Source organism: Chaetodon trifascialis, chromosome 4 (genome assembly GCF_039877785.1).
Source record: "Chaetodon trifascialis isolate fChaTrf1 chromosome 4, fChaTrf1.hap1, whole genome shotgun sequence".
NCBI classification, from domain to species: Eukaryota; Metazoa; Chordata; class Actinopteri; order Chaetodontiformes; family Chaetodontidae; genus Chaetodon; species Chaetodon trifascialis.
The window spans coordinates 24,777,418-24,800,116 of NC_092059.1; the positions used below are offsets into that span (position 1 = coordinate 24,777,418).

At 42.8% G+C, this 22,699-nt stretch overlaps 1 protein-coding gene across 2 annotated transcripts in view; it reads left to right on the forward strand.

Moving 5' to 3' along the window:
- exoc2 (exocyst complex component 2) overlaps positions 1–22,699 on the forward strand; it is a 47,385-nt gene that overhangs the window by 9,907 nt on the left and 14,779 nt on the right. For both annotated transcript variants that reach the window (XM_070961054.1, XM_070961055.1), the window contains exons 2-11: positions 780–937; positions 2,822–2,998; positions 4,937–5,063; positions 6,920–7,033; positions 8,366–8,490; positions 14,209–14,289; positions 16,086–16,231; positions 17,383–17,464; positions 17,578–17,680; positions 19,416–19,534. In XM_070961054.1, the coding sequence (XP_070817155.1) occupies positions 820–937; positions 2,822–2,998; positions 4,937–5,063; positions 6,920–7,033; positions 8,366–8,490; positions 14,209–14,289; positions 16,086–16,231; positions 17,383–17,464; positions 17,578–17,680; positions 19,416–19,534 (1,192 nt within the window). In that variant the 5' untranslated portion in view covers positions 780–819. The remainder of the gene's footprint in view (positions 1–779; positions 938–2,821; positions 2,999–4,936; positions 5,064–6,919; positions 7,034–8,365; positions 8,491–14,208; positions 14,290–16,085; positions 16,232–17,382; positions 17,465–17,577; positions 17,681–19,415; positions 19,535–22,699) is intronic.

Genomic DNA, 22,699 nt, shown 5'->3' on the forward strand with positions numbered 1-22,699 from the left:
CGTTTGTACCATAATCTGTACTGTATTGTGTGGGCTTATGTGGAATGATTGGAGAGTCCAGGTTTATTTATCCTTCGCTGTGAGGTTTACATTCTTCCTTTCCTCCCTGCTCTCTGTCTGCTCCTTCATTCTTGGCTCCCTTCTCTATTTTTCCTATTATCTGAGAGATAACTGCTGCAATGCATACATTGTTTGGAGACCTGCAGGGTGGGAAATTAACACTATCTGCCAGCCAAACGCTGCTCGGATTTTGCCGTCCGCAGTCAGTTCTAAAGCCTTAAATATCTGTTTGTCCTGTCAGTAATATCGGCTGGTGAATTTAAAAAAATGTACAACAAGGAGCAGCTTTTACTCTGTGTTGACATTATTTTTTTATTCCCTCTTTAAGACCCGGTGGGTATTGTTCACCACAGATGCTACTCGTACTGGTGTTTTGTGAAAATTCTTCATTCATTCTTACAGCAGTGCTCAGCCTGTATGATATTATTTTCACTAGTTGAAAAACAGACAAAAAAGTCTGTTTTTGTTTTTTTTTTATTCTGTCTACAACCAGCAACTGTTTTTAATAAGTCACTGAAACAATTAGCTTAATTATTAAACCCTTCGTTGATTTTCTGTAGAGACAGATTTATTGACACTTGGATCATTTCAGCATGGATTGCTTCATTATTAGATGTTCATGTGTGTTAACCGAGCTGTCAGTGTATGGAGGTTGCAGAGTGTTAGTCATGGTGTCCTCTAATGTATGCCTCCCTCTGTCTCTCTTTTTCCACGTCCAGGTGCTGATCACCCCGCTGCTCCTGTCTGCCTCAGGCCACCATGTCTCGCGCCCGTCAGCCCCCGCTGGTCACGGGCATCTCGCCCAAGGAGGGTGCGGCTTGGACCAAAGTTACCATCCGCGGAGAAAACCTGGGCACGGGCCCAGCCGACCTCATTGGTAATACATTTCAAACCACATGACTAACCACATTCGCAGCTCTGTCTTGGTAAAATGTTGTCATTTCTATCTTTGTTTAATTTTTAAAAATAAATACCTGTTCGGCAATATTGATTCTGATGGGGAATGAAGACTTCCATATTCGTCCTTTACAATGCCGCCCTTGATATTTTTTCTTTTTTCTTTCTTAACTGAATATGCATGTAGGAGTGTAAATGAATAATAAGTATGAAGTATATTGATATTTTTTATATCAGCAAACAGATGCCAACACATTAGGGAATTAACATGTATATGTTTTACCCTAAATATTAATTCTCAGATGATGTTTTTTATTGTCTGTGGCGCTCACTCGAGACACTCACGTCGAGTAAATACAACTCTTTTGTTGTCATGTCATTTCTGGTCTAGTGTGTAGAGTGTTTTGGAACTTGAGATGTATTAACTGATTTTATGAACTTATCCATCAACAAACCACAGCGAGCCCTTTTTAAACAGGCTGGTGTCAGGTTTGTTTTTGTTTACATGATCCGTAAGTGAACAGGACGCCTGATTACTAATCAGCTGTTCCTGTCATGACAGTTTCATAAATTGAGTTAATAAAAAAACTCAAGCTAAAGCTTTTTGAAGAGGAAGAATGTTACATTTTGAGGACATATGAGCAGTGATTATTAATTTGACCAGGCTACTACATAAATGTATAAATAAGTGTTATAAGAAATGTTTTGATTCTATAAAATTACGAAAAATTGTGTTGGCACAAAACAAAAGAAAATTAATTTAAAAATCCAAAATGTGTTTGACCATTTCAATTTAGATGCATCCATTGTGAATTTCTTGTACATGTAAATGTTATGTTTGAAGTGCTCTACACAGAAAGAGCACTTTAAAAGACAAAGCAAATAGAATATTGATATATTTTGCTGTTATGTAATTCAATTTCATGTCGTTCTGCCAGCTCCCTCTGCAACACACTGAACTCACACATTTGGTGAATATTTAGATGACCCATTTGAGGAACTCAAGAGCTCATCAACACGCATTAATGTGAAAATAGAGCTGTTGGTGGTGTGTCTTTTTTATGGTTTTCAAGAGCCACACAGATGGGCGACCTCCATCTTGTTCTCGTTATGTGTTTGGACGTCACACTTTTTCTATACTGATATTTTCCCTCATGTTCGCCAATTCCTCCTCCACTCCAGAGTCCAGAGGACTCACACACTGCTCCATGCTTGGCATGCTGTGCTCTGGTCTGTGATACAGGTCTATTTCTGACCATGAATGTCCCTGGGGACCGGAATTAGACAATTAGATATGCACAAATGTGTGTGAGTGCTTATGTATTCAAACAAAGTGGCCAGTAGAGAACAGAGGCAGGAAATGGGGCTCTAATGGGCATATTATTCACGGTTTTATGGGCTATTTGTTGATCAGCCTTCACAAGCTTTTATGATGTTTGATTATACACACATGAGGCTTGCTGAATCCCCTCAGCTGGAAATGTCAGAGTAATCCCTGTGTCTGTCTTCTAGTGTCCAAATAGTTTTCAAGTGGGTTTAAAAAGAAGACGACAGATGTAGGCGCAAAGTGCACATTGTTCCAGTAATGGGCCACTTAGCACTGAAGTGACACACGTTAGCTCAAAGGAGCTAAGTGAGAGAGGAAGGAAGGTCACGGCCACCCACACCCATCATGACTCCAACTTGAACTTTGACCCAGGGTGACAGTTTGACTAAACTTGCTGATAGATGCCAATTCTGTGTGAGCGAGCTCCTCTTGTTATAGATTGTCTGTGTGTGTCGGTGCTACATTCTGTTTATTTGTGCTGTCACTGTGTGGCTGCGTCTCGCCCTTTTCACCTTTTCCGTCTGTCTTCTGTCTCAGGTCTGTCGATCTGTGGCCACAACTGCCTGCTGACAGCCGAGTGGATGTCAGCCAGCAAGATAGTGTGCCGCGTGGGTCCTGCCAAAGACGACAAGGGAGAGATCATTGTCACCACCAAGTCCGGAGGTCTCGGCACCTCCACAGTCTCGTTCAAGCTGCTCAGGCCAGAGAGGATTGGTAAGACATGACTCAAAAAAATCTGATTTGCTAGCCTGGGCAAGAGCAGATAGGTTGCAACCAGGGCTGCAGCTCATGATTATTTACATTCGTGGTCAAACTCTTTTATTTTTTAAATTAATTTCGTCAATGTTTAGTCTATAAAACGTCAGAAAATAGTGAAAAGTGCTCGTCACAAGTTCCCAGAGCTCAAGGTGACGTCGTCGTATTTTTTGTTTTTTCCAACAAACAATTCAAAACCAAAAGATACAGAGACAAGCAGCAAACCCTCACATTTAAGAGGCTGAAACCAGCATTATGGCTTGATAAACAATAAAGACAAACAAGTAATGGATGATCAAAATATCTGTTGGATAATAATCATTGTTTCAGGACTAGGTGCAGCCAAGTCAAGTAAAGTTTATGTAGCCCAAAATTACAAGTTTGTCCCAGAGGGCTTTACAATCTGTTTGACACCCTCTACGCTTGCAAACACAATGCAGATAAGGAACCTTTTTCACAAAACAAGCCTTATCAGGATGAAAAAAATGGGAGACTCCCTCAGAAATGAGCAACAGAGGGATGAATCCCTACGGTGGGCGAGAGAGCTCCATTGTCTACAGTTTGAAAAAAAAAAAAATAGACAAAACACAGGCACATGAAAAAAGAAATCTATGTTTCCAACATTATGAGAGATATTAGCTCTACACTGCATCGGCCTTTTACTAATGACGTGTCCCCAAGAAGCTTCTGTGTCTGTGTACGACTTGAAGCATTTCTTTATCCTGCATATGTGTCGTCAAAGTGATTTGTCAATTTACATGGGTTTTCTGAAGTACATGCACTTTACCAGGACCTACAAACATGGAATAGATGCTGTATGTACAGAGTAGAACAGACTGAATTTGTACAAGTTAAACTGCAATACAGAGAAATATACAGTACAACCCAGATTCCAGAAGAGTGGGACACTTTGTAAAACAGTATGTGATAATTTGCTGATGTTTTTTGACGTATACTCAATTGAACAAAAATAATACATTTAATGTTTTACCGAGGGCAATCCTTGATTATTTTCACTGTCGGCTAATCTGTCCATTTTTTCCCCCGATTAATTTATTTAAGTTGTTTGGTCTGTAAAATGTCAGAAAGTGGTGAAAAACATTGATTTCCCAAAGCTCAAGATGACGTCCTCACATGTCCAAAACCCAAAAATATTGAGTTTACTGACATAGAGGAGTGAATCAGCCAGAAAATATTCACATTTAAGGAGCTGGACTCAAAGAATTTTGACTTCGTTTTTTTGTAGTTAGTCAAACTGAAAATATTTAGTGATTAATTAGATACTTGACAATTCATCGATTAATCATTGCAGCTCTCGTTTTACCTCATCAGCTTCATTCATTTTTGCAAATATCTGTTATTCTGAATTTGATGCAGCAACATGTTTCAAAAAAGTTGGGACAGGAGCAACTAAAGGCTGGGAAAGATGTGGAATGCTCCAAAAACACCTGTTTGGAACATTCCGCAGGTAAACAGGTTCATTGGTAACAGGTGATAGTATCACGGTTGGGTATGAAAGGAGGATCCTGGAAAGACTCAGTCGATCACAAGCGAGGATGGAGAGAGGTTCACCTCTTTGTGAACGTATGATTGGATGAAGGATGTTACTGCATGGGCATCGGTAAACACAGTTTGCTCGCAAATGATTGCATTCTGTTTCTATTTACATTTTACGCAGCATACCAACTTTTTGGAATCGGGCTTGTAGTTAAAATGTAAAGTAAATAAAAAGTAAAGCATAATATGTGGTGCTGCATGAAAGTGACTGTTTGTTTGTGTGCAAAATGTGTTTGAGAGAGTGTATGTCTGTGCGTTTGTGTGTGAGTGCACATCTGGGACGTGTTGTTGAACTCAGTGACGTGTGTCTCGCTTCTCCTGTCCTGCCCTGTCCCGCAGGTATCCTGGACCAAACTGCTGTGTGGGTGGATGAGATGAACTACTACGACATGAGGACTGACCGCAACAAAGGCATCTCCCCCCTCTCCCTGCGACCCAGCAATCCACTGGGCATCGAGTTAGACAAGTACGGCCTGAGAACACACGAGAACGCACACACAGAAATCGCTCAGCACAATCACGCCGCCATAAACACACGCGCTCTAGCCATTGAGTCATGGTTTACATCCATAAACAGAAACAAACTCTCCCCATATGCAGGCGTTTGAAATATTATGCCAACACAGCAATGGCTGAACTGCCTCTAACCGCTGCTCACAGGGAGTGGAAACAGAATAATTGTGTATAAAGCAGAGAGGACGACGATAGAAAGGGATTTGGAAAGAACTAAAGCAGCGACCCACACACATGTTTGTATACCGCCTCGGAGCAGGCAGCATGGTGCTGCCTCCCACGCGCCTGGCAGGGAGTGCACAAGTTGTAATATATAGTTTGTGTTGTCAGGTTCTGGCATTTCTAGCTTAGTGTTTGTTTGGTTTGGGGGGCCGGGGGCAAGTGACCGCTTGTGGTCAGAGACGAGACCCCCATAAACAGGCTGTACCATTCACTCATCTCTCAGGGTCGCATGAAACATCAGCATAAAAAGTCGACATAATTCCCTTTGGCAGTAATATATGGGCACACTGTCATCTGTGCTCCTAATCACTCCTGGTGGTGTTGGTGTGATCATGGAGAGCTTTAGGACAAAACACTACTTTTAAGCCTTTAAACAGAAGAACTGTTTGGTAGTATAAGAGCATCACTCTTGTGTTTTTTGTACGGTGATGTCACTGGATGGCTTTTCAGCTGGAGCTGTTTGCCCCAGGTGTGTGTAACGTCATAACTGGCCGAGATATCATGTAAGTGTTGAATAAGTGAAGACTGGAAAGTCACTCGATCAGAACAGGTTGCACCACACAAACTAGTGGTGCAACCTGCTAGTCTGTGTAGTTTCCACATTGAGCTTAGTTACTTAATATTCCCACAAGCTTAACGGCAAGGTGTAACCATTCAGCAGCACACAAAACGAGCTTGTTACAAAACACAACGTATGACACGCTTAAAGTGGGTGGAGGTAACATGGACAGCACGTATGACCTGAACTGAAGTACAAAAACAAATGTGTGAATTGTCAGTGAGTGAGATACTAACCTTAATGTATGTACTGTTCATATCGATCATATTTCACAAAACAACACTGCCTGCTCACATGACTAAAAACAATGACAATCTACCTGTGTATATGTACATTCATGCATATATGTACTTCATCACTGAGGAAACTTGCTCTTTCACTTCTGTCTGTTTTGTTTGTTATAGTCTTATTTGACCATTACAGAAACTCTGCAGAGCTGATATTATGTCATATACATGAATGAGTGTGTTTGTTTTTTACTTAATACTAAGTACTTCAGTCCTCTGTGCATGCCCTTGTCCATGCACACGTCACCGCTGTGTTCTTGTAAATGGATTTTCTGTTTCACGGACCTTAGACCTTCATACTGTACCGTGCATGCGTCGTTTTTTCTGCATGTGTGTATAACTGCAGAGTGGGTGGTTGGGGGGGCTGGTTTGTGTAGGCCACGGGTCATTAGTAGAGATCAAGCTTCCCTAATGAGTGCTGGGTCCTCAAGGGGCACCCAGGCGTCACACACTGCACTTCCCACGCCAAGCTCTCCCAGCCTGTGTGCTTTGTAACAGCACACTGCCCCCTGCTGGAAAACCTGGCCCCAGCATCATATAAGAAATTAATTTCACAATGTACACAAATCTTTTGCCAGGGCCTCCTCACTCACAATTTATGGTTACTATATTTCTGCATTTGTTTTTCTTGATTTTCATGTCATTGCAGGCTGCACTACACAATCCTTAGTGTTTTTCTGTTGTTTACATATCATACATCTTTTACAGTCCAGCCTTTTCTCTGTATCTGTCTCCTCCCAGAGGAAAAATCCCACAGAAAGACATGGAGCTGACATTTCCAGGAATGAGTGGAGACTTCACCAGTGAGAACTTCTCTGCCACCTGGTACCTCATAGAAAACCATTCAGGCTCCAGGTTGGTCTGTTGTTATCACTAACCTTAAGTTACCATCCCTCAAAAGTACTAATAAGGAGCGGGGGAAATACAAAGCAGAAACATCATTTAAACATCTGTCTGTGACCCAGCTTCTCCAGAAATCAAAGTTTTAATTTACCACCGCCTTTTTTTGTTTGTTTTTTAGTCTTGGTCCTGTGTCAGTTGTCCTTTTCAGTTTGTGTAGTATTTAGTCAAGCGCATCCTGTTTTTTGTAGTCAAGTTTGAGTTGATGAAAAGAAAAGAAAACTGTAACTATTTCATTCTTTTTCTTTAGTCGGCACATTATATTGAACATTTCAGTCTCGCCAAAAACCATTCATTTTTGTCACTTTAGTCAAACTTATTTCTCGTAAGGTTTTATCTTATTATCGGATGGAAAACACAGTTTGAATGATTCAAAATGCAGCTTTGCAGAAAGTGTCTGTTGGTGTCAGTTTAAGGAATACATCCACATTCATTTTGATGCCAAATCAAAGTCATCTTGATGGTAATGTGTACAAGTAAAAACTTTGTTATGTCACCAAAAACATGCTGAAGTACATCATCAGCATCTAACTTCTTGTTTATGATTGCAAGTCATATCGCTTTTATCCAGTTAGCTCGTTAGTTTTAGACTGAAGCGCCTACTGCTGCTTTAAATAAACTTGCAATCTAGCTGAAACATCAGCGTTGCCCATGTTTCACCTTGGCAGCCCGCTACGCTGGATTTTATGACATTCATTTGGAGGTCCAGTTTTCTTGGCTGAATCTTCACATGGTCGTTTAGCCCCTGAGCCCAGTTGACTGTCATGTCAGGGCAGAGGAGAGTTATTTTGGACGCTCCTGGCTTCCTCTCCCCATGCTTAGCCTTCCAGTAACCCAGACCCCAGGATCCAGCATGACCAGGGGTCTCTGTTTGGACCTCGCCGGGTGACTGTTTCTTCCTGCGGAGGAAACCTCACTCAGGACACTGACACAGACACACAAACTCACATTGGCCAAAAATATGTGCACGATTGTGTTCCAGGTTTGTGTGCGCAGTAAAACAAGTGTCTGTTGACGAAATGGCAAAATATTGTTTGTGGATTGTTTTGCTGTGATAATTAGGTGACTGATTGATTAGAAAATTAAATGACAAAATGTATCACCAACAATTTTGGACTGTTGGAGCAATTTGAAGACGTCACCTTGGACTCTTTTCTAACTTTTGTGACCTGTTATGAACTAAACAGTCAATCAGTTAATTAGACAAATAGTCAAGTTGATGAGAATAATCCCACGTTGCAGGCCTAATCTGATGCGGCATGATCATCTTGTTTTTTCTTTCCTCAGTTTTGAGCAGTTGAAGATTGCAGCCAGTAATCTGAAGAAGCAGGCTACTAAGAAGAATGAGGGGAGCCTGGCCTACGTGAAGGGAGGTCTCAGCACGTTCTTTGAGGCCCAGGACGCTCTGGCAGGTGAGAGGGATTAACACATTTTTGTGTGCAGTGGAACTGCACCAAATGGTCCACAATTAATACACAAACTTCCAAATCATCACTCTTCATCTCTGCTCAAAAAAAGAGGTCTTGATTTTTGGAAAGTGGGCAAGTGTACGTGTCTCGGGACTGTTCCCCCACACGTGTGGTTTAGCAGCGGTTGATTAAAGAGGCTCATTTGGACGCTCTGTGAAAACCCTCCACTCTCTGCTACAGTAACACCAGCCAACCACAACACGGCTAATTCACCTTCATCAAAATGAGATCACCTCTCACCTGTCACACACAGTCTCACTTGAGTCTCCCTAGAGCCTGGAAGTGGACACACACACACACACACACACACACACACACACACACAGACTTGGCCACGCTGACTTTCAGATGCCAAAAAGATTTCAAGGTAGCAGAGACTGACTGCTGTCGCTCTGCCAGGTACCTCACATCAATTGTTTGCTTCATCATTCATACTTTTGTCTGTTTACGCTCTCCTCCCGCCATAGCCGCTCAGTTACTTCCCCTTACTATTTATACATACACTTTTCTGCCTCCATCATTATTATTATTGCTTTCCGTGTGTTTGTGCCCCGGTTGGGAGAGAGGCGATGTTTTCATTGTTAGTGGCTGAATCTAAATAAACGGAGCAGACCAACACAATGCAGGCCAGAGTATTAGGACTGATAGTGCTGATAACAGACCCAATATGACCAATGGGAACAATGCACAGTCATTCTCACGTTCAGACTGAGCGTGCCTACTGTGTGCCCACTGCCCCAAAGGGAAATGTACAGATGGAGGAAGTAGTACACCATAGATGCACTCAAGTGACCTGTGAACCAAGAGGGCATAATGATGCTTTATGAGCTGTGGAACAGGATGGGATTTACTGTATTGGCCTGGATGTAAAATGACTCTGATTAAGAGACGCCTCACTTGGAGAAAGTCTTTTAGAAGGTAAGGAACACCGTGAATTAAACAAGGTAGGCACATATAGCATGTTGAACACATTTTAAATGTATTTATGAATTTATTTAAGTAATAATAATAGCCAACAAGCATGAAATGATCGTCAAGCGGTCTTTAATTCTGCTCTGTCATTTGAAAGAGAGTCCACATTAACCAGTGATGAAAGGTTTGTAGTGATTTTCACTAGTTTTACTTTAATAACGCATCTTGTAGTTAGCAGTGTTTGCACGTTGTACATTTGCCAAACTCATCAGTTAGTTCTCATCTTTAAAGCATTTTCTCCTTAGAAGTGGAGCATGGATTACCTCATTAAAGCTACACTCATCGATACTTTTCATTTTTAAAACAGAGCTAAAAAGAGACCTAATATGTCGCCTGAGACACTAAACAGGACTCTGTCTGCTGGATGAACAGCTACAGATAAATAAGTGCAATAAATATAAATATAAAAAGGCAACTTATTTCCTTCTTAAGGTGATAGTGTGTCACTGTGCCCGGCAACCAAACAATCACTCAATCCTGTTTTAAAACATAAATCATTTGTCCAGATTGTCCAAATTCAATACTTTATGGTGAGCCACTTTGGAAGAGGTCCGAATGAGCTTGACATTTTCTGTGCTTTCCACTTGTTTTCACTTGTCCTGAGTTCATTTCCTTTATAACAACACATGACGTGTGAGAGCCAGTAGAAGCTCTGGTAGGTCACTTTTAGGGCTGACTAACTATCACAGAAACGCTCTAAACAGTCATCAACAAACCTGTTAGTTTGTCAACAAGACGAATAACATGCTCAACAGACTCACTTCGCAACATAAGAGCAGGGGCTCACCTTGTTCAAACAAGTCTCACTTTTCAAATGTCCTTTTCACAAAAAAAAACCACTGTCTCATATTTGGATTTGGACCAGCAACTTGACTCAAAAGTTCATTTTTAAACTTCCTGTCTTCTCGCCGTGACTCATTACAGCACTGCAACATCCTTTCTCTGCCAAAACTTGGCTTTCAGTCATAAAAAATGAAGTGGTAGACCAGAATGGATAGCTCAAGTGGAGATATTCTGTATACCAGCTATGGTCAGCCAAACCGACATACCAGCCGGCGTGCTGCTCGCAGCCAGCCAGCTCCAGGCAGCTCTGCAGTAGTTCACTGCCAGGCCTAGTTAGCACAGCTGTCTGAGCCGCTGTGAATCCTTTCTTTGTCCCTCAGCAGCGTTTGGCGGGTCTCTGTTGTTCTGAGTCGTTCCAAATGAACCTCACCTGAGATGTAGCTGTGAAACTGTAAAAGAAATGAGCTGTGAAAAAAAGAAATTAACAGGGGGCTTGTGTGTTCCTCGTTCTGAAGCTGCTGTAGTCCTTCCAGCCCTCTCAGTCACCATCAGGTCATTTTTGTCTCCTCTCCTGTTTATTTTCTGTTCTGCTTGCATGTGAGATTTTTATTGATGACTTTAATAGAAGTCTGGAGTTATTTTTTAATGCAAGCGCACTGCTGCCGGCAAGGTGGAAACAAGGAAGAGGAGCCAAATCTGGGGAAAGAAATGAGGCGGATCAAAAATATTTAGAAAAAACATCAGGACTCTGACTTCACATCTGTGGGGTTTCTCTCCCTCCCTCTCTTTTTCTTGTCCCCAATAATTGCCTCTTAATTGCTCTACAGTATAGCAAACCATGTCAGAAATAGCAAAATACAATCCCATGTCTCTTTCTAATGAACTATGAACTTCAGTAGACATTTGCATCTGCAGACCACAAATCTTGTTAATCACAGCGCTGTTTGGATTAGTTAACTAATGTCGGTTGTTGGCATGTGGAGAGACAAGACCGGGGACTCCAGCCAGCTTTTTATGCCAGCGCTGTATTCTTAGAGCTTCCAAAGGGCAGATCAGAAGTGCACCATCAAGTCGCATGGCCACATAAGATTTGCATGGAATGAGCTGCACCCAGATCAGCCTCCAGTCTTTAAGCACCTTATTAGTGCATGTATTTTTTTATAGACCAATCCACATCAGTTTCTCTGCAAATGCCATTATAAAATTCAGTGTTTCTGTTGTGTTAAAGCACAGTGAGGAGCCGACTTGGTTTTTAGCAGCACAGTAAGTCCTGGCCTCTTGTTACTTTAGTTAAAAATGATATGTGCTATACAGATTTACATTTGGAGGAAAGAGTCAGTTGGTATCAGATCGAGAATCTGTATCAGCAGGTAACCCAAGCTGAGGTATCTGAATAGTTATTGGGAGTTTAAAAGTTGAATGAGTGCTTCCTTTAATTACAGAGGCACAAAGTTCCAAATGTCAAGCACATATCTCATTGTATGACAGCTTACCAAACATTAAGATGTGCAAATCTAAGAGGAAAGAGAAGCAACTCTGTATGAAGGTGGTCGGAAACCATGGGACATAAATAAAGACAAAGTGTTACTGCTGTGTTAAAATGCATGTATTTTTAAGGTGGTTTGCACCAGTGGGAACTGAACCCTTGCATGGGCAGTGTGGGAGGCTTAGCACTGTACCTGAGGCTTTGACCCAGAGAAGTAATCCATCACTCACATGGAGTCTCAGGTTCAGACAGGATGCACCTGAAGTCACAGGTTCGATCCTTCAGAGATAAGCTCTTTTTACTTTTGTCAGGTGGCCTAGTCACTGGAGGTCTGGCCATTTAATCAAATGATGTAGTTTCAAGCACCTATACTGTCTGAAGTGTCGTGGCTTATTTCAAGTCCTTCTCACTCGTTTTGAGGTCACATAAAGTTTTATTATGACCTGATTTTTAAACTAGTTTCAGGAAATCTCATTGTCATTTTTTCCCCATTGGCAATATTTGACTTGTTTGCAGAAGGGATTTTTTTCCAGGGAGGGAATAAGTGGTCGTGTAAACACTCCATGTGAACCACCACAGACTGGTGAAAGAGATGGAAGGTTAGGGGCCTGGAGACTGTTTAGTTGTGGAGCCTCGGTGGTGCTCAGACAGAGCTGCTCCAGCTGATTGACTGACTGACACGCTGTCCAGGGTTGTTTCTATTAAAATGTTGAAATTTGTGGTTTTTCATTGTTGTGTGAAAAGGAAGTCTCCCAGTGATGCAGGAAACGGAACGGCTACCGTGTTCCAAAAATGCCAGATTCCCAGGGCCTATTCCCTGAGCCCCCAGCCCCGGCAGGAGTCAAAACATCTCCAGCTTTAGAATCCAGGGACACTGTATTTTTATTCTTATTCATTTTTTTTTTCTCCTCGATGGTTCCAGGAAGTGAAGCGGGAGCTGCAGCTCTTCCTCAGGTCCTGGCTGCGCGTGTTATCCGGACTCTGACCTGATGTTTAGGTTAGCTGTTGCGTCATCAGCCCTTCAGTGTGTGACAGATGCAGAGGACACACAGCTGGCAGCAGGGCAGGGGGGAGTGTGGAGACGTGAAGCAGACCTGCTTTGTGTGTGTGTGTGTGTGTGTGTGTGTGTGTGTGTGTGTGTGTGTGTGTGTGTGTGTGTGTGTGTGTGTCTTAGTCTCCTTGTGTGTTTAGCCCTATCAATCCTGTGCTCTCCCACGTCTACGTGCCTTTGTCTGAACCTGCAACTGGCCGAGTTTTCTGCTGCTCTGTGAACGACGAGAGGTCCGCGAAGGGGCCGGCGATGTCCGCACTGATGAGGCCGTGGCATGTTTGCAGTGTGCTTTAGGAGTACCTCAGTCTCTGCCTTGAGGCTTCCTTCTGTCAGAATGGACCCACATATTTATTTACAGAACGCTCCCCCTTCACTTTGCCTCCTGCTCCCTCTGCTGTGTCCAGGCTCTGCTAACAACCAGTATTTGCGGTGGAACAACTGTGAGAGAAGACAGGCAGGGAAGTGGAGAGAAGGCAAGCGAGAGGATCGTTATTCTTTTTTCGGTGTTTCTGTCTCTCAGCTTCATTCTTGAGATGTCTGCTCGTTGCATATTTGAATCGCTCCACAAGAATGTATGAGAATGTCTCCTAAGCCCTCTCCACCTCTCCTCCACTCTGTCAATAAACCCACACTGCAGCTCTCAGCACCCAGCTGCCCACTACTGCACACCATTTATTTATTCGCTGGGGTAGCCACACCGCTCGCTCTGCCTCTCTTTCTCTCTCTGTGTTTTCTCCCCTCATTCCCTTTTTTCAAACTCCCTCTCCTGCGCGAAGCTCTTCACGCTAAGTGATGGATACAAACCATCAGAGTTCCTCCCACTTCCCCTGAGCAACAGTCATTTTTGGCATCCAGACCTCCAGCTCTGCTCTGGGAGAGCTGTTGGTTTTCAGAGAGTTGAAACATTTTAATTCACATTACCTCAAGGTCAGAGGACTCTAAATGTCCCAAGACCACAACACTGTGCTGCGAGTGGCTTTGCCTAGGTGAGTTGATCCAGTACAGTCACCACACTGGAACAGGGTCAGGTCCTGTGTTGCGTGGGAACAGGCACAAAGGGGGAGGGGGGTTCAATAGCAGCATCTGTGGGCGGGGATCGCCGAGGTTATCTCCCATCTACCACTGGGGTAGGGCCTGTTTATTGTTTTACCTTCGGTTCCTGAAATTGAAAATGTTCCTGTCTCAGGGGATTGCACGTTGGTCAGTCCACAGTTTGGAGAACGGTTTTCCGCTTTTTTTTTCTTTTTCCATATTTCTCAACACTCATGCAAACAATTGTTATTTCTCTGACTGTTTTCAGTGGATTTCTCTGTATTTTGTCCATCACAGTGCTGCCCAGTGCAAATTAATACTGACTTTTGTGTTGCAGCCATCCACCAGAAGCTGGAGTCTGATGGTACAGAGAGAGTGGAGGGATCGATGACCCAACGACTAGAAAACATCCTCAACAGTAAGCATCTCTTCATAAAGTCCAGCTCCAACTGCAGGAGGTGTTTATTTATTGTACCTGTGACTGTACTGGTTCAGTGTTTGGGACATTTTTTCCCAAAACGCAGCCTCTCAGCACATAAAGGCCCCATTTCATGAGTCATTTCAGGCCAATGACAGTGACATGTGACTCTATCCCAGGCTGGTTCAAGAAATCAGGTTTACGTGTAGTCACAATGCTAAATACCACATTCTTAATGAATCTAATCTTTGCCTTTCAGCATGCAGCATAGAATGGACATTTTCAGCAGCTCTTCAGATAACTTTTCTCCTCCAAAAACATTTTAGAAAGATTCCAGCCCCCTCAAATTCCTGCACTCCTTTGGCTCTTTTATTTCAACTTCCTGTAACTGTACATTAATGTTTTCCAAAGATGTGTCCTGCAGGTCATTAATTCAGATGACTTCACAGATCCACTCACATCTGACCTTCAACTGGCAGAGCTCAGTTTCCAGTATGATACGAGGCTATGATCAAGGCTCACTGACTTTTTCAAAGCAATAAAGCTGCATCCCACAGTCTTCCTCAGCGAATGGAGCCATGTGTCATCACATGTGGAAAGTTTGGTATATGACAGAAAAAAACAAAAAACTGTTTTCTGTTTAAAGATGATCACATCTTGTGTTTCTTCCACTTTTCCCTCATTTGCTGACGGTTGAAGAAGCTAGTTAGTGGACCTTGATTTGAGATTTAGTCACACTTACTGATCACAAGATATCCTGCTCAAATCATACAATACATATTAAAAAAAACCTTTTTTTTTAAATACTTTTTAAATGTAATATTTAATCACTTTCTTTCTTTAATCTACATACACTGTATGTTTGACATTGACTTTATTTTATATTTTTTATTTAAGGTAATGAAGGAGCCATTCTTGGTTGTCTTCCTCTCCCTCGTCCTTCGAATTCTTATCTTTTACAGTATGTCCTTGTGCTGATTTGAGCATGTGCAAAGAAAAAGAGCAAAAAAGGTCAAAGTGATTATGAGAAGAGAGCGTCTGATGCTGCCCAACTTCACCATCCAGCAGTCATCCCACTCTGATACACCGTGCACAGAGCAAACACGCTGTGCATGTTCAGTCGCCTTTGCTGATCTTTCCCTTCTTGACGAGCCGCTCCTTCAGCTGATCCTGTGTTCCCACCCTCTCATCTCATACATGATAATGTGACTTTTCTAATGGAGGGTCAATAAGCAGCTCCTTTTCCCGGAGTCTAGAGTAAACAAACCTCCCAGCCAGACGTAGCTTTCATCCCCACAGCCCCGGACTTGTGGCCACCAGTGACCCCCCCAAAAAAAGCCCATGCGTCAAACACACAGCACCAATCCGCCAATCGCAAAATAGAAATGTTTCCTTCATGACAACTGAGATTTGCGAGTGAAAAATGTGAAATATTCCTCCGTTCAGTCCCATGCTGTTTTTCCTTCAGGGATTTTGTTTTGGGGGTGGGGTTTTGTTTTGATTAGAGGAACTTGTTTTTTTTCCTTCCCCTATTTGAGGGCACATCCGAGGCCACACACGAAGCCTGTTAGCTGTGCAAAGGTTCCACTCAGCTGCCCGACTCACAGATAGCTGTCACTTTCTCCTTAGCAGCTCGGCCTCTACTGTGTCAGATAGCACACAGAGCAGGAAGAAAACCAGAGACCGACATTAAAAGGGAAATGTGGTATCAACATTTATTTGTACAGTATCCCAGTTTCTCATTTTCTCCTGCCTCTTTCACTCACTCACTCTTTCTCTCTCCGTCTCTCTCGTAGGAGCGAGTGATACTGCAGATACTCTGTTCCAGGAGGTCTTGGGGCGGAAAGACAAAGCCGACTCCACACGCAATGCGCTCAACGTCCTGCAGCGCTTCAAGTTTCTCTTCAACCTGCCACTCAACATTGAACGCAACATCCACAAGGTGCTGTCAGCAAATCACCACAGAGACACCAGCACACACACGACCATTAAGTAGCTAATAGAAAATAAATGGAGCTTCAGTCTGCCTCCAAACCAGCACACTTTTAATTCTGTCATGTGAGTCGCGAGTTGTGTGTAGTGAGGCATTGGATCATTCATCCTGAAGGGACGCCTTCACCTCTCTGACTGATGGAGGTCGTGAAAGTCTGTTTTACAGTCTGCACTCTCAGAGCTTCCCTCAGCAGAGAGTGTGTCGGTGTGGTTATTTGTAAGGCCATTGTTTTCATCTCTTTGTTCATTCAGTTCATTTATCTGTCATAACAGGACATTGTCATCTCAAAGTATAGGAGCATAATCAGAGAACGGTGTTTGCACTGGTCAGGTGCACACAATCTGTGGGTTAATGTTCCTCACTTATTATAAAGCCCAGCAGGGCAATCATAAAATCTAATGGCTCCCGCGAGAGGCTTTCCATGCTATTCCAAGTCCACCAGCGTGGTGCCTCATCACCTCATTTCACTTTGCTTAACTTTATTGTTCCTCTGCAGGAAACTGTCCAAACAGCAACAGAAGACAAGCAGCACGTAAATACTGTTTAAACATAACCCAAGACAACCACTGCCATGAAAAAGGACTAATCCAAAAACAAGCTACAAACGCTTAACAATTTCAGAAACAAGCAGCAGTAAAACCAGAGTACAGAGGTGTCAATTAAAGCCTTTAGTAACTGTCCAGGTAACAGTTCAGTCTCTCCATGACGTCCCTGAGTCCCGTTTAACTCACATGATATTCCTCTCAGCCAGAGCAGTTTTCCCCTTTTTATCAAATATTGTTATTGTTTTCGTAACTGTAAGTGCAGGTTTGTGTCAGATGCGTTTGTTATGTGGACATGGCTCATCAGCTTTTTTTTTTCTTTAGCTGCTTTAAGAGCTCCCACAGGAGCATCAAGGGATTCTTCTGATGCTGCCCTTTTAATTTCTTCAAAGTTAAAGTTGGATTTCAGACAGTGTTTCCCAGTGTGTCCAGTTTGTTTGTGTTTGTTTTATGGCACAGACTGGATGGGTCATCCAGAGGGTGGAGCAAAGAGGCTCAAATACACAGAGTGTCACAATGGATCCGTTTAAAAGAGCTGAACTGACTTCTCTCTCTCAGGGTGATTACGATGTGGTGATCAATGACTACGAGAAAGCCAAATCTCTCTTTGGCAACACCGAGGTCCCTGTTTTCAAAAAAGGTATATTGTTCTTAGTTCAACTAATCATTGACATTAAGCAAAATATCACTCTCTTTCAACAACTGTCTCTATTTTGAATGTTGATCTTGTATAAAAATGTCTCTTTGCTCTAGTGTATGCTGAGGTGGAGACGAGGATTGACGCTCTGAGGAGTCTCTTATTGGAGAAACTGCTGCAAACCCCATCAACGCTGCACGACCAGAAGAGATACATCAGGTCTCTTTACACTTCTGTAACACGTGACGGTCATTTCAGTCTGTGTTTCTGTCTGTATTCCTGCCAGTCGTCATGTTGTGGGCTTTATACATTTCGCACTCGTTGTTTTCACTTAAAGATTCGTCATCTACATGTTGAGTGGTGTTTCTCAGAATATGCCTCACAATCCCGACACATTGCGAACCGTCTGTGTACATTAAATATACGGTCTTGATGTTATCTCTCATACTCCTTCTCCTTTTGGTTTCTTTGATGCTCGTCTGTGTCATCGTTTACCAGAACTTCATCCTCCATCCACTTTCTTCTGTCTGCCTCTCACATTTCTCTGAATGTTGACTAATCTTCTCAGCTTTCTGCTGTCCCGCTCTCTTCTTTCTGTCTCTGTTTTCCCCTCTTCCTTGCCTGTCTTTCCTCCTTTTTTCCCTCTATCCTTCTGTCCATTCATACTTGTGGTCTCTCCCGATTTATTATTGTTAAGACCGACCTGTCAGGATCACAGAGCCCAGTTCTCAACCACACGGCAACATCTTTCATCCTGCTGCATTAGGCACGGCTCTGAACGCCCACTCAGCTCCTGTTTACTCTTGCCGTGGATGGTGAGAGCTGTGTGCATGTGTTTTGCGCCTGTGAGTCTTGCTCAGACTTCTGAAAGATGCCACCTAATGAGAAACAAATGAGCAGTTGGTTCATAGGGGGACAGCAGAGGGAGCCAGGCCACAGCTCAGAGACTGAGTCATCCGTCATCCCACAGGTCGCTGAGTGATGCCCAGGCAGTAACCTGGAAAAGGACGGTTATCAGGAGAGAGACGGTAGATGGATAACAGGGTGAAGTGTTTGTGAGGTTCAGGCAAGATGATTGAGAAATCCTTTTCTGTTTCTGATTCTGGATTCATCCATGTTCTCTTCTTAGTGTTTTATACATATTAAAGTTTGTATGCTCTTTAACTTGGATGCATTCATAGATTTTCTCCTAATATTTTTCTCTTCTTTTTCTTTGTTTATCGTGCTGTTTCTGTAATTTATATTTGTGTTTACACATCAACTGAATGTTTTGAGATTGTAACACACATGTACCCCAAATTCCTGCCTTATACAGGTATTTAAGATGGATAACTTAAGCAGAGGTTTTGGTGAGGATGTCTGTGACCAATAGATGTACTGAGCAGGACATGTTACAACTGAAAAATAAGCTAAATTCTACTTGTTACGTCAAATTCAGTTTCTTCTTATTTATTGACTAAATGTATGTGCATACCAGTAGTATCTGTGATCAGCTAAAATCATCAGTACATTGATGGATCCTGTCTTTTTTGCTGCTCCCTCTTGGGCAGGCCAAATTCAGAAATTTTAAAATGTTCCACCTTGTGGTTTTAAAGGATTCATGCTGCTCTGCAATTAATCTTTGCTTTTTTTTAAAGCAGTATGAAACATGTACATTTGAGGCATATTTACACTGTAGATATAGTTTTTTTTCTTGATTTGACTTCAAGCATCCAGATGTTTTTCTACTTTGTGGTTTTACTTATTTTGGTTCAGTGTGTTTTTGTGTTTTCTGGTATCTAAAATGTAGACATATGGCTAATTGTGAACCAGTATACTCTATACAAATCTCTTCTGTACCTGCATGCCAGCACCTCACCAGATGAAGTGTGAGTTTTCCTTTTTTCCCTCTTGGAGTGTAAACTTTTCACACCTGTGTGTTGTTGTTTTTTTTTTTTTTTTTTTTTCCATGCAGGTACCTGTCTGACCTGCACGCTCCAGGCGACCCAGCATGGCTGTGCATCCACGCTCAGCACAAGTGGATCCTGCAGCTGATGCAAAACTGCAGAGAGGAGTTCATCAGCGGCCAGAGAGGTGACTAACTCACATAAGCACACGTATGTCTGAGCTGGCTTACTTTACACATGAAGTGAAAAGCCTCCATTTAGCATTTCCAATCAAACGGCGAGATGTCATGTGAGTCTGAAGGTAGCTGAGGGAAGAGAGAAAGCCAGCTGCCTCCCCGTCCTACCAGCTCTCTGCTTGCACTCTCCTCTCTGTCACCGCCCTCCCCTGCCTGAGGCCCGAGTGTTTATTTTTTCATGAATGTATGAATAAGATGAAAGCGAGGCAGCATTGGCTTTGGGTTTGGGTTTCAGGGCTTGACATGTTACTGCACACGCACACATACAAACTCTCTTTCTCATTCACACACAGCTTCACAGATGGATTGGAACAATTAACCCCAATTAAGCTGTTCCTCTGTTAAATCAGCCAGCAGAAAAATGTGAACGTGAAACCGTCCGCTCAGGAAGAACAGCGATCCGCCAACCATGCTCGCACACCCACACACACACACACACACACACACTCCTGTACCCACACTTGCACAAAGGCACCCATACAAATGCATTGCGAGTGGGTGGCTGCTTCACATAGTGCAGCTGGAACATAAATATGTCTAATGCTAAGGGTAACAGTGGTTTCCGGGGCTCAGGCTTGATGGATCTGGAGCTTGGTTTGCTCCCTGCCTCTCCACAGTTAAATATCATCTTGATTATCATGTCAGGGATGGCTCCTTTTCAGTCCGCACATGCATTCCACAGCAGAGCAACATGTGGCGGGGAGCGAATATGAAATTGCATGCAAATCAAATGCAACCCAACTATTCCGAAAATTGCTGGTTTGCAAAAATGTAGTGAAACACATACACAGAGATGCACATTTACAGTTAGTTATTTACTTCAATATAACAGTATAAGACATAAAATCCAACTTTGTGATTCAAGAGAAACATTAGATCCAAACAGTATTCTATATACAATGCTGACAATGTATAAATAAACAAAATAAACATATGTCAGTGTCTTCCAAAATGACCCATACGACTTTTCCAAACAAGACTCCCGATCTGCCACATCTGCGGTTAAGCTCTGTGTAAGTTTAGCTTTAGGTTAAGCTACTTGGTTCAGTCGAGGAAGATCACCTTCATATTTAAAAGAAACCAAACGACTGATTCCAGCAGGCGGGACATGAGCTGCGGTATCCACTGTCGAGCTCAGGTTTATAAGTCCCCCCCGACCCCCTTTGCTAAGACTTTTATGCGGTGGTGTCAATAGCGTCACACTGCCTCCACCTCTGCCACCGAGAGAGGACAGTCTTCATTCGCACAACCACATGAGATCACTTGTGAGGAAAATGTAAATGTAGGTCGTTTTAAAGGTACCCTGTGAAGTTTTCACATAAATAAACACAATTCTGTTTACATTTGGAGTTTCTCATCAAAACATTTGTAAAGCTGATTTTTTGCTGTGTACGGCAAAACGGTTTTCAAGCTTCCATAGAGCGTGCTCAGTAGACTTCTTCTCTGCTTGATATTTGTTACATAAATCTGCAAAAACAATTTTTTATTGGACCGAGATATCAACTTGTGATAACACAAAGAGTCACGCTGAGTGTTGTTGATGCTCCAAAATATGTATTCACGGCTGTTTTTTTAGCCAGTGGTCATCATGTGACCTTTAATTCACAGTGTAAGTGTGTGAGAACACCTTGCAGCCAGCATTGCTCCTGTGGGTGACAAACACAACAGGGTACCCTGAAGTGTTTCAACAAATGACCAATGCTGTCATTTTTCTGGTGAGGACAGTCTTATACAGTATACGTACACACACACGTACTGGTATTAAAGTATATCCGCATCCAGATGCATTATCTGGATAATAAATGATCTTTCCTTCGTGTTTAAGCCTGCTATTTTTAATGCATTCTCGTTCTCCTCATTGAGATCAGATCTCTGTCCTCCAGAGCAAAATCTGTACGTGAGTCATTTTATGGTGTGGCAAATCAGCCCCAGACTCCCTTCAAAAAATCAGTGTTGTGAGTTGTTGAGTAAGGGGAAACTTTCGAAACTTTCTCAAATGCTGTCTATGAAGATTTTTTCATCATTTGTCCCCTCTTGTAAATTTGGCACATGGAGTACATGAAGTTATTCCTTTCTTCGTATAAAAAAAACATTGTGTCAGGTTGTCCTGGTGTGTTACAGTACTGGTATGTCAGCTACACGGTGAAAAGATAAATGATATGCCTATGCAGACCAGCTGCACAGATGAGTGCAGCGCCCACTGTTGCACACACAATTATTTCTTACTCTTAGTCATTTTCCACCCATATTGCTTTCATTTTTCACACTGTTGAATAATGCATCATTTGGTGCTTTCATGGCACGTACAATCAGTAATTAGAGGCACGTTTCTGCTCACTGTCTAAATGTACCTATATTTTATTTTCTTATTCCTATCATGTTGTACGGATCCGACCACAATGCCAGCCAGACTGCCTCTAGATGTGGTCCGGCAGATCCCATCACGTTCTGATCACGATGCATTTACGCCTTGTATTAACATTAGTTTTTCCTCATCTGGATAGAGATTGCATGTTAATACCAGGTGTGAATGGGATCATAATGACAGGAGCACACACACTCATACACGCGTACAGTAAAGTGCACACGCCTTATTCTTATTATTTGCCACAGCTAGCTATCTCCTGTCCCCTCTGCTGTCACACTTTACAGAGAGCCCCTCTATCCCCACCTCTTCCCCTCTCTCACACACACACACACACACACACACACACACACACACACACCTGGTAGCTATTTACCATCCCCGGTCTTTGCTGTTCACCTCTCGCTCAAGTACGAAACCCGTGCCTCCTGAAACATCCCTCCACCCAGGCAGCCACCGTCCTAAAACCACATCCACTACATTCCCCCGACCCCAGCCCCCCCTCCCCCCACCCTCACCCCCATCTCAAATAGCCAGAATCCCCCTTACTGGTACCTCACAGCCTCCCCATCTGCAGGCGGCCTCCTCTTCCTTCTGGTATGACATTTAGCAGCTCGGTGTATTTCTAAGCCATCTTTTACACTATTGTCAGCATCACACGTGGCAGGGATTATTCCTGTCATGGATCAGTCATGTTTGCACTAACTGATGTCATTTTCTCTGTCTCTTTTGTTTCTCAGTCCAGAATATG